This window comes from Castor canadensis, chromosome 10, assembly GCF_047511655.1.
Source record: "Castor canadensis chromosome 10, mCasCan1.hap1v2, whole genome shotgun sequence".
Lineage (NCBI taxonomy): Eukaryota > Metazoa > Chordata > Mammalia > Rodentia > Castoridae > Castor > Castor canadensis.
The window spans coordinates 126,169,733-126,182,995 of NC_133395.1; the positions used below are offsets into that span (position 1 = coordinate 126,169,733).

Sequence of the window (13,263 nt, forward strand, 5' to 3'; positions counted from 1 at the left end):
CATTTGTTGCCCTTAATGCAGAGAAACTAAAGCAGATACCTTAGTATCTACTCCAATAGGAAAAGGGGACTAGGATCTAGAGAAAAGGTTAGATCAAAAAGAATTAACCTAGAAGGCAACACATACGTACAGGAAATTAATGTGAGTCAACTCCCTGTATAGCTATCCTTATCTCAACCAGGAACATTTGTTCCTTCCTATTATTGCCTATACTCTCTCTTCAACAAGGTTAGAGATAAGGGCAAAATAGTTTCTGCTGGGTATTGAGGGGGTGGGGGGGAGAGGGAGGGGGTGGAGTGGGTGGTAAGGGAGGGGGTGGGGGCAGGGGGGAGAAATGACCCAAGCCTTGTATGCACATATGAATAATAAAACAATAAAAAAAAGAAGTAAGAGGTCTGGGAGTATAGCTCAGTGAGAGAGTGCTTGCTTAGCATGCATGAAGCGCTGGGTTCAACTCCCAGTACCACAAAAAATCAAAAGATAACAGGAATGCCTTATTTTCTAGAACTTTTGAAAGGCTTTAACTCTACTAGAATCATCATTTATGTTCCAGGGCAGTTCTCTGCACATGTGTCCTTTGGAATATTTAAGTCTTTAGGGCCATATTGAAATTGATTAGATGACATCTACAGTTACAGGAACATGTTCTTAATCACTTTAAATCATTGAATGGAATAGTTACTCACCTAACAAAGGTCGTCTATGTTCCTATACAGATGTGGACAAAACTGAGCAATGACTAACTAATTTTGCTACCCCTCAATGTCTTGAAACAGGCCAATTTGACAAGGCCATGGAATGAAATATTCTAGTTCAACTTCGCATTATAGACAGATCAATTTCACAATTTACATGGCCTACCACAAAGTGAATTATCAATTAATATTTTAAAAATTATTAATAAGTTCAAGAAAGCAATGGAAGACCGTTAAACCAAGCATGGGCCCTTTTGGGGACAGAGCCTTGAGCAACTGGATAGGTTGCATGCCCATAAAGCCAGTCCTGGATAGACATTGCTTCACAAGTCTTCTCAGTTGTGAAAACACAGGGGTCATGTCCATATGCTTTGATCACCATTTGAAAACTACCAATGTAAACTTTAAGATGTTTTTCTTAACTTCAGATCACCTGCAAGAAGCAACATCTTAAAAACTCAAGATGTCCTCATTTTCTGCATAAATACATTTCTTTGTTTCTTTATTTCATAATTTTCTTCCTAAAATTTCTGTCTTTCTTTCTTTGATTTCAGATTCATCCAAGAACCTAACAGAAGTATTGTTGTAGAAAAAGGAAAACCAACTTGTGGAGAATACATTTTGAGAATTTAAGATATCTTATACATTTACAAGCCAAATGGATCTCTTATTTGCACTTCAATTGGTTACCAGATAATCACAGTGTGCTTACTGTGTGTAAAGAAACATCTCATAATAAGAAGACTCTAAGTTATGGAAAACATCTTGGAAAGTGGCTTTACAAAAGAGTTTTATCAATGAAATTTTGGGGGAACATGAAGAGCGATCAACTATCTTCTCATTTGGAGCTACAGTTACTTTGTATCACTTGAAATATATGTATATATAATATTTTGAAATATTATATATTCTCTTCAAGAAATTAACAGTACCACAATGTGAGACGGCTGGTGTACCTCTTTCAGTTTGGATGTTTTATTGGTTTGGTTTGGTTTATCATTTCTTTTTCTCTTGGAGAGGAAGATAGGTGCCCTTGTGAGAATTCAACATGGTACTGACCGTGGAAGGCCAGCTACAGGTGGACTCCTGGAATATGAGGCATTGTAATGATATTGGAATTGAGAGCTTCCTTCTGTTTCTACCAGACGGCCCAAGGAAGCACACTGTCCTGTTTTATTGCTTTCTACCCTGTGCAATATTAGCATGCTAGCTTGGCTTACATAACCATACTTTATATTCAATTGATATATAATAACCATTCTAACCTCTTCCAGGAAAATATTTTTAGTACTAGCTTTTCCACAGTTATAAGAAAATGAGGATTACCAAGGGAGCTGCTCCACCATGCTATTAAGACTCTGGCAGAGTTATGGTAGGATGTAGGTCCCTGTATTAATAAGTCCTGTAAATACATTGTCTTAGGGCTCTGTATAGCTGTCCTAGACTGCAGAAATGTCCTCTGATTAAATCCAAAGTCTGGCATACTTAACTACATAGTGCTGTAGCAACAAGTCTTATCATGGCACCTCTTTCTATGTTTGATTTGTTTTTTCCTAGAGAATTCAGATCTCATCTGATGAGATAGGAAGACTATGAAAGCAATTAGGTTTCATAATGATCTATGTGACCAAATGTTGGACAGCCCTATTAAAGTGGTAAATAACTTCTTTTTAAACCTACTTGTCCTCTTTATTTGGCATTTATTTTTACAGAATCAGCTTTAACCAAATCCAGACAATACCCTACTCAGAGATTTACAGTTAGACAGGACTTCCTGCTTGAGGTCTTTGCTTCTATTCGTGGTTATTATTCTAACCCTATTATTTTGAAAATCAGAAATTCAAAACTTAGTATACACTAAGTATAACCTAAGTATGTTCAGCCCACAAAATAAACTATCAAATCCACTTATTAGGCTACCACAATGGTCAGTGGGATAATATGTATGTAGGGGCGTTTTCCCCCAAATGGAAATTATTTTCAGTTACTCGGCATATACAAATAAACATCTACTAGTTCTAGTTTTCCTAGAGAAAGTTTAATTGTACTTTAATCCTATTATCATGTTGCAGTATATGTTTTCCAAAACCTATTCTCTGGTATGCATGATGCCAGGGCCTCTTATTACATCAGCAGTGCAGTGGGTTCAAGAATCTGTACTTTTTAATATTAAACCTCAGGTAAAACTGAGAGACTCCTCATCTGTACCAAGGTAGCCTGAAGTGTGATTTAATGTATAAATGCTTTAGCCAGAAGATTTTATTCTGTATCTTGAAAGACTGTGAAAAGATCCAGAGAGAGAAATGGCATCTTGACTGCAAAAATCTAGACTTCCACAAATATTTATCAGAAGGTAACATAAAATTCATGCCAATAGCTGGGCATGGTAGTGATGCACTCAGGAGGCAGAGGCAGAAGGACTGTGAGTTTGAGGCCAACTTGGGCTACATTGCAAGATCCTGCCTCTAAAAACCAAAAAGATAAATAAATAAATAAAAGAAAACAGCATTCATGCCAGCAAATCAGAATTTCTTAAATTCACAGTCCAGATCTATTCACCTAATAATATGCTATAAATTGACTTTTTTCTGTAAACTCCAGATTAAAACTGAAATCACAAACACAAAGAATTCTCTAGAACAGTACATTTCAAAATGTGCCTGAAAATATTTCTATAGCCAAATATATTTGGAAAAAAAAATAGATATGTTTACTGGGAGAATTGTCAGAGCCTACAAAAAAAGACACCATATCTTCCAGAAAGACTACATACAAAAGGAGGGTCAAGTTTAAATAAAAAGAAAACCAGAATCCAGACATGTTGGTAGTCACTTTGCTAGTTAAGAGAAAACATGCATACTATGTATAATAGGAAGCTACAAGGATTTATTTCTGAGCGAGTATAGAATCATTACATTGTCATATCTTCAATTCTTCAAGAAAACCAGAAATTTAGACTTCTGCATAAGATTTCCTAACAATCCTGAAATTATATGAGCTAATCCCATTTTCAAAGCTACAATCATTATTATTGTTCTAAATTGTCTGAACATGTGGACTTTACTATGAGAAGAATGTTTCCTGGAATCCTCTTTTAAAAGCATTGATCCTAAATGAAAATTCAATGAGAAGAAAGAAGGCTCTTTTCTTTTGTAAGACATTTTACATGCAGACACTTCTCATCACTCATGATGTATGGTGCTCACAGCTTTTCCTGTTCCATACCCAGTGACTATAAGTCAATGAAAGAGTTAGTCTAGAGGTCTACATCTGTTAGATCACTTCCTGATGATCAATTCATGCCAAAACCTCCTTTAAAAGACCTAGAGAAAGAACTAGGGAAAAAAGACCACATCGGAATCAGGCAACCATCCAATAAGACAGTGCAAATATTTATAAATGTCGTCAAATTCAATTTGGATTTATCCAAGTTCCTTATACAAATGTGTGAACCATCAAAATGTGGTTTAAATTTAACTTGCTCCAGTCTGGGAAATTCAGTAGCTACCATCTGCCTATTGAATCTGAACATTTATGGTGCAAAAGAACTTATATCACATATTTCTGATAATAAAGAGCTCAGTATGGCATGACTAAGACTGATTTTGAGCTTATGCATTCAGTGCAATAAATAATGTAGCATAATTAGAGCAAATGCAAAGAGTTTCATATAGAACTATGCTGTTGGCAAAGGGAAAATGGAGCTTATTTCTTAACAGTGTCTGAGTAGGGTCAAGTTCATTTATTGACATTGTTGGGTGGTTATATTTGTCTATTAATAGACTCAGAAAGCACATGAAGAAGTTGAATACTTTGGGATTTTTCTATTATGGAATGATAAAGAATATTTTCAATACACAAGTCAACATCTTTTTTTGATCAGATCAAGTGTAGCTTTTACAAAGCAATATAGTGATTTTATAGTACAATATATTAGGCCACCTTGCCATTGTCACTGATACAGTAAGTTAGAGAGGGTATAAAAATTGTTTTCTGAGAAGAGTCATCACATTTCTAACCTGCATGAGATTTGCACTGCTTCATGAGAGGTTAAATCCCATACCATAACATGGCTTTCTCTTCTAATTAAGCAGGATACCTCCATTTCAAAAACTATGAGGGTTCCCTGACAAAGAAGCATGCCATGTCTCTTTTTATGAGCTATCTACTTTCTAAGCAAAAAATTTAGTGTTCAGTAAATTGTCGGACTCAAGACATTTCTTATCTTTTTTTTTTATAAATATAAGAAAACATGATAAAAGGCACTACAAAGGAAAGTGAGATCCTGGGATGAGTAGCAACAGTGATAGAATCTAATTTCCTAGTACCCAGGGGCATGGTACAGAAGTGATGAAACAGAATCATGTTCATTCTTCAAAGTAAGTTAAAGAGGGAGCCGTTAATCACACACACACACACACACACACACACACACACACACACCAATAAATCCTCTATTAAAGATTTAGAGATTTGAGGTTTGGTAGAACAGGATTTTTTTTCTCTTGTGAAAAACCTCACAGACATATCATTTGATAGTATGACATGCTCACGTTATTGGCCCATAACTGTCCATTTGTTCATTTTGTTTATTTAGGAGGTTTCTTTCATTTAAAACAAAAAATACTTAGCTTTCATGTTTTTAATCTCTTGTTTCATTGTTTAGAAAATAATAACCAGTCACCAAAAAGGAAAAACAGGACCCCAGCCATAACTGAAAACAGACCAGGTGATGGTTATCCAGTCCTGATTTCCATTTGCTTAGAATATCTATAACCCAAGAGTAGGTTCACGTGCACTCCTTGAGGAAAACCTGAAGCCAGACTGAAACAGTATAGCTCAGCAACTAGATCATGACCCATAGACATGTGGCCAAGCATAATGGAGTGATCACCTCGCTATTAATAAAGTCTACAAATAAAATTTGAAAGGATTTTCAGTTTTCCTCTGATAGATGAATGCCAAGGTTGTAACCACTGTACTGGAAAGGAGTAACTTGATCCAATTTCCATAGGCTCCTACTTTGGGGTAACCAAGCTAATATGAGAGCAAAACTGGGGGGCCAGAAGGAAGCACTATCAAGTTAGAAGGTAGCCGGTATAGGAAGACTTGAGAAGCTTGTGTATTTATTCAAAAAATAATGCTACGTACCAGCTGCCCTATGAAAATGGCCTTCACCATCTTCTTCCTCCTTTACACCTACAACCTCCCACACATGAGGTCAATTTGTGACCTTTTCCCTCTAAGGAAAAGCCCTTCTTTCTATTCACACCTGGATTCCATGTGGATTCCTGATTTATTTGGTCACTAATCTGAATCCTCCCAAGATAGCCAGACTGAGAACCTCTCAGGCTCTCTCATTCCTCTCACTCACATCACCACTAGCATGTCTCCTCTTCTCTTCTCCTCGTCACATCTCAGACCTAAAAAGCACTAGGTCATTTACTACAGCAGCAGTTTTATAAGCCAGAATAGCCCACGAGGGTTCAAGTCTTTGTTTTACACTTAAAACATAGAAAATCTTATACCCTTTTTCCTTTGGTTTTATTGTCTAGAAAATGGAGATCACTGTACAAAATTTAAAGGTGATAGAAGGACTATGGAAATAGAGAAAGCGGAACTCTTTTTTCTACAAATATAAAGCTTTAGAGAAGCATATTATTATCATCATACCTGCTATTACTGCAGTGCTACCTAGAAGCTCCCTGTGTCAGTGATTCCACATGCAAGAGAATCACACTTGGAAACAGCTAAAAATATTATTTCACACTCTTTTTCTAGATTTCTCAAAGACTAGACAGACCCTCACTGGACTCTGTAGAATTCTCCATCCTCTAGCACCACTGCTGGTATTTTAAGCCACTGGAAAATGCCAATATAACCCACAGTTGAGCAACACTAATAACATAATCAAGTAATTGAATATTGGAGAAGGCACCCTGCTGGTGTCCAAAACGTTTATCCAGAACATGAATTACTGATGGCGCAAGCCATCTGGTACATAAGACAAATATGAGCCGCCACAAATGATGTCATGGCTAGGCCACTCTTTCCCCACATGTAGACCCCTAGTAATTCAAGCTAATTGTTCAAGCAGATTCACATGTCACCTTGTATTATCATAGATTTGTGACCTCTTTTAAACTTGCCTCAATGGCAAAGCTCACTTTCTTTCATTTATTCAAGAAACAAGTATCTTTTAAGTCCTTACTATGTATCAGGAACAGTACTGGATACTGAGAATGACCTCACACCTTAAATTATTCTAGAGGTGGTAGATACAAAAACAAAATGAACAAATAATCACAAATTGTGACACACAAAATTCAAAAAGAGCCAAGAAAGTATATAATGGGAGCAATTTTAGGTACATAATGAGGGAATACTTCCTAGAGGGGTGGCATTTTGTTTGCAAACTGAGCACAGCAGGAAATGATCATTTAGTGAACTAAGGGGAGTGGACTTGAGAAAGTGGGGATATTACAGCTGGGGAGATCATATGAGCAAAAGCCCTAATCAAGGAAGACTTCAATGTGTTTGCACAATATACAGGAAGTCCCTTTCAGTTGGATGCCAAAGTACAGATAACTGAGAGCCAAGTGTCATGAAATCGGAGAAGGAAACTTGAAGTCAGATTATGGGGTCATATAGAGCATGATAAAGAATTTAGGTTCTATCTGAATTATAGCAGGAAGCCATGAAAAATGTTTTTTAAGCTGGGAGCAACCCAATCTGATTTATACTTCCAGCAGACACTATGATGTCTGTCCATGTCCTCTACTTTTTCCCATATCCATGCAGAGAAAACCAGATGTATGTTATAAAATTAAAAGAACAACCATTGACCAATGACACATGGATTAGCGTATAGATTCCCCCAACTTCCTTGCTACCGGGTGGGAAAATCTGAAATATGTCTGTGCCAGAGAACACAGTAGAATTTTATGCATTATAAAAATACTCTCTATTTGAGCTGGCCAAAATGGTAACCAGTTAGTACATGCGGCTATCAAACACTTGAATGTGTAAACTACAGTGAAGAAACTAACTTATACTTTTGTTTAGATTTTTAATTAACTTAAATTTAAGCACATATGACCAGTGGCTATGATATTGGACAGTACAGTTCTGTTCAGCTTTTAAGAAGTCTTAAGTAAGGTGCAGTTAACCAAATCCATACCTGTTCATAAACTGATACTTTATTGATTTGCCTCCATTTCTTGTCTTATTTCCATACTTCCTTATCAGTGCTTCCTAGATTCATCTCTCAAATAAATTTTTTGCATTGAAATCTTTGTTTCAAGGTCTTCCTATGACAATGTTTTGAGAAAACCATTTCCAAAGTGGAGATGAGACTGAAGGGCACACAAGTATAACTAAGGGAAGGAGTAAGGAAGTTTTCATAGTATTTAGTCACATAGTGGGACACTTATATTGTTGGAGTCTGAGAACAGCAGTGAATAATGCCGTCTCTTTCATAGAAGAATAGATGAATTCGTTTCAGGTCTTAACTGAAGCAGTCCATCGTCATTCTATGGATCCAGTCATCCAAGGCCATAATTGTAAATCAAGCATATGACTGTGCTGTATCTCTTAGAGATAAGTTATGGAGAGAAAGCTATAGTTTCTTCTGATTCATTTTGCTCCAATAGGACCTAGCCTCATCGTCAGAGAACATAGTTGAAACTGAATTGTTAATAAGAAGTTTTCAAATTTCTCATATTTTCTTTTACTAAATGGTACTCCTGGTGAGTACATTGTGTTAAATTAACCTTGACTTTTAGTTATAACTTAAGGAGTCACACAGTTTCTCAAAATGGTTCTTTAAATTGACATTCTATGTAAGCAACAACAAATGTTAAAAATGAGGGAATATGGTGAGTTAGCTAAAAACACAAAATAGTTTGGAAATTTGAGAGTTATAAGCAATAGTTTGCTTTCTCTTCATGTTGCATAAATCTTTGGCCATTTACTGTAAAACATAACCAGAAGATTTAGGAAAGGCAAATCATCGAGAAAGACTATAAATGAGAGTGACAGCATCCTCTAAGAATATAGTTAAGAAGGTTCAGTTCTCCCAGTGACTCACAGTGCTCCAGAAATGCTAAAAGGAACCTAAAGAGCTTTTTGTACTGTGTTCAAAGCAAGAAAAACAATGAAAGGGCAAACCTATTGCCTGAATCCAATAATGTGTGGGTGATACTGAATTTGGATTTTTCACAAGTTGCTACATTGTTTCTATTTTCTGTGTCAGTAAAAATTATCTTCAGGCTAAAATGCCTGGAAGGAATATTGTTAAGAGAGAAATAAACCCAAGGTAGGGAAGAAATGTGTAAGACAGCATCCAACTCTCCTCAGGGATTCAGTTACTCTGTGGGCAATGGAGAGAAGAGAGATAGGTCTGGTTTCTACTATTTATTGGTGTCTGTGGCGTAAATACTCCTACCAGAGCTACTTTCAAGATGACAATATGGAGTTGGGGAAAAATGCAAACGCTTAACTCCCACAAGCCAGTGAGAGCAGCCTCCAGCATATCCCTGCCTGCAAGAGGGGGGGTGGCGATTATACTCCCAATACCAAAGAAAAGAGTTTGTCAAAAATTTGCCACATCAGTGCACCAGGAAAGTTTAGGTGAGCAGGAAGAAGTGCCAGTTATAACTGTTTAAAAAACTGAAGTGAATCCTGAAAACTGCAAACCAGTGACCTTGAGCCAACCCAGGGCAAAATTCTAGAGAAATTCATGAAGGGAATTTTTGTAATTATGGAAACAGTAATCACCAGGAGTCAATGTGAGTTTATTGAGGAAAAAGTCATGCCTGATACATTCATTAGCCTTGTATTTAACTAGTCTGAATAATTAAAACAAAATGATGAGCATAGTAAATCTAGACTTTAGCAAAGAACAAGTCTACATAAGAGATTGCCAAACTATGGCTGGGTTTATTTTGTTTGTTTGTTTGTTTTTCATTTGTACTGAGAATTGAACACAGGCCCTGGAGCTTGCTAGATAGGCATTCTACCACTTTAGCGATGCCCATATTCCTCCCCCTTTATCTTGCTTTAGTTACTTTAGTTATTTTTCAGGTAGGGTCTTACATTTTTGCCTGGGCCGATCTCAGACTATAACCCTCCTCCTACAGCTCCCCACATACCTGGGATGACAGATGTGCACCACCGCACCTAGCTTGTTGATTGAGATAGTCTCACTAACTGACCTTAAACCCCAGTTCACCCACTCTCTGCCTCCTAAGTAGATGGGATTATAGATGTGAACCATCTTGCCAGGCTGCCTGTGTTTGACAATAAAGTTTTTTTCTAACCCAGCCACTAGTTTACAGATATTCTATGGCTGCTTTTGTGCTAGAGTAGCAGTAGAATCGGTGCAACAGCTCTAAAACTTGGACTATTTACTATCTGATCCAGTGCTAGGAAAGGTTTCTGATGCCTGTCCTGTCATACAGAAGGCTGGATGATTGTTAAAAAAGAAAAAAGCCACATGGGCTCAGAAGCATGGTGATCATAGCCATACTCAAATGGTTCTAATTAGTGGACTAATGGTATCGTGAACAAAGATTTTCAGCAGCAGAATAATGGGTTCTGTCCTAAGCATCTCATACAGTGTTTTATTATCAGCCATGTGAATGACGGTTGGACATTGCACACAGACTGACCGACTTTGCAGTTGATCTACCACCCAAGTGCTCATTGACAGTCTTGCATGGTTGAAGCAAGTTGAAGCAAACATAGAGGCATGCAGAAGCAGTTATGAGGATTAGAACCTATGTAAGGACATAATGCTTAGAATCATGGGACAAAGAATAAGTGGGCCAAGAATAGGAGCTGCATTTAAATATTCAAGTGTCTATGATTTAAAAGCAAAATTAAATTGGCTTCTAAAAAGTGCATGGAGCTGGGGGTGTGAATCAACTAACTGGTAGAGAACCTGCCTAGGAAGCATGAGGCTCCTGACTTTAAACCCCAGCCATAACCACCACCAAAAAAAGAAAAGTCCATGAGTTTATAGCTAAGCATATTTCAGTTTAACACATGGACAGACTACTCCACAGTACTACTCCTACTCTTCAGTAGGTAGTGAGTTCCATTTTGTTGATGGACTTCAAACATAGCCCAAACTGTTAGGAATGCTAAAGCAAGATCTATTCCCAAGCAATACTGCCCTTCTCAGAATTTGTGCTTCTCTGAGCATGTTTTCTTATTGACAGAATGAAAATGGAATTAGCTATACTCTCTAATGCCAGAGGCTTGTAATGGAAAAAACCCTTCAATTCTGAAGAGCAACTGAACTGCCAATAGCCAGGTTGTTTGGTTCAGACATACAGATATCTCTTAACTGCCCTAAAAGCATCACTCACCAGCAATAACAGGTCCTTTTCCCAATTTCAATGGCATCTGTTTCTTAAGAGTAAGTAGACCACACCTGAGGCAAGCCAGCTCCATCTCTAGTTAGTCAATTACATCCAGAATGGGGTGGTGATGAAAATGGCTTGCAGTCATAGGAATTTTATTATTTTTTTTATAATAAACCAACATCTCTTTGTTGTAAAGAATAGCAAAAAAATTTCAGTAGTGTTTAATCCGATATAACTAGAGCTGCAAAAACGAACCAGCCAAAAGTTTGAAATCATGGAAGCAGACAATATCCAAACAAATCAAAAATAAAATGGCCAAAATTTCAAACTTGGCTGAAGGCATGAATTGGTTCAAAAATGTAAAGATAAGCAAGTTACTCACTGTTTTAGCCAGGGATGTCTCTAGGACCTTTAACAAACAATACTCTGTCAGATTATATAGATATCATCCAGTTATATACTAAATTTTAAAAGGCAATATCATGAATGACTTGTGGCATATCAATGAAAATTCATCTAGACAAAAAGTCATTCGACTCTATTTCACATTCCAGTTTTAATGTTACTTAGTCTCAATGCTCTTTTCAGGAGTATCTACAATGAAGACTGTCTGATTTTCTTTTGTACCATTGCAAGTTCTATTTTCTCTTGTGCTGGGAAAATTGTTAAATGGAACCAAGCACCATACATTCCAAAGTGCAACAAGCATTGTTAATGAATTTGTGGTTGTGGCAAATTTACCCAATCCAAAAGAAAATGCAGGTCACTTTCCCAAATACCTTAGAAGCTTAACATCTTTGTGTGCGTACAAATGCCACCAAAGAAACATGTCCTCTGCCAGAGGGACACCTCCTCACAAGATAATCTTGCTACAGTGTTACCCTAATACAGTAATTGCCAACCAAGCAGGATCCAATACCCACTTTTGATAACAAATATTTCCTGTTACTCCTTCTGAAATGACAGCCATAAATAGCAGAACTTCCCTACCCTACCTATGTAATTTAGAAAAGACAATGTAATGTTCAAATGTAATAGATGCAATTTTTAAAAATCTATTTATAAAAATACTTCTTTTAAATTGTAAATACTCTGGTACATAATACCAGAAGATGTAATTAACTAGTTAGATACTTACACATAGAATGAAAAAGTTTTAGATTTAAGAGAAGTAAAACTTATCCAGATACTGCTGACACATTTTTATATTTTAAAGTATAGACCAAGGGGAAATGTGTGCATATGTGTAGGTATTTATACATAAACCAGAAATATAATATCTATACTTCAAAACTGAAAGAAGTTGGTTTATTGGTGACTCCAGACCACAAATTGCTCTTGATAATGTTATTTTTCTAAAATGGTAAGTATTCTTAACAAAATTCAGAACAAAATAGTCCCATCTCTTTCCTATTTACATGATAGTTATATTGCTGAGTAATTTTGGTATACAGCCAAATCATACCAGCACAAACGTTTATCAGTAGATGAATGAATAAAAGAAAATGTGGAATGTTTATACAGTGGAATATTATTCAACCATAAAAATGAATGAGGTACTGATACAGGCCACACATGTATGAACCTTAAAAACGTTATGCTAAATGCAAGACACCAGATGCAAAATATCACAAATTGGTTTATTCCATATATAAGAAATATCCAGAATAAGCAACTATATGGAGACAGAAAGTAGATTAATTGCTAGGGACTGGAGGGAAGGGAGATGGGAGAACACCTGCTAATTCATTGTTTTGGGGAGATTTGGGGGAGATGAAAACACTCTGGAATGAGAGCCGATGGCCAATGATCTTGTAAATATACTGAAAACAACTGACCTGTACACATTTTAAAGGGATGAATTTTATGTTATATAAATTGTGTCTCAATTGTTTTTTTAAAAAATTATTTTTTGCATATCGAATTCATTTCTGGACTCATCTTATTATTAGCAGGCTTTTCACTTATATTCATGTTTGGTGGGATATTGACAATTCAAAGGGACAATAATCAGATCTCCCTTGAACAGAAATATATCATACATTTCAAGACAAAGAACATTTTTCTCTACTTGCCACTTGGTACTACAACTGATATAAACAACTAAAAATTCCCTGCACTAATTTCTACATGGCCCTCAAAGGCCAGGTATTGCGTTATATTAAAACTACAGGCCTCGCTGTAGGCAAAAATCATTA

General features: G+C 36.5%; 1 protein-coding gene across 2 annotated transcripts in view; it reads left to right on the top strand.

Moving 5' to 3' along the window:
- Positions 1 to 13,000, top strand: part of LOC109677361 (chemokine-like protein TAFA-1) — a 528,286-nt gene extending 515,286 nt beyond the window's left edge. The window contains exon 5 of one of the 2 annotated variants that reach the window (XM_074044189.1): positions 1,250 to 13,000. In XM_074044189.1, coding sequence (XP_073900290.1) covers positions 1,250 to 1,267 — 18 coding nt within the window. In that variant the 3' untranslated portion in view covers positions 1,268 to 13,000. The remainder of the gene's footprint in view (positions 1 to 1,249) is intronic. The other variant, XM_074044188.1, reaches the window with a different exon arrangement.
- Positions 13,001 to 13,263: the final 263 nt, after the last annotated feature.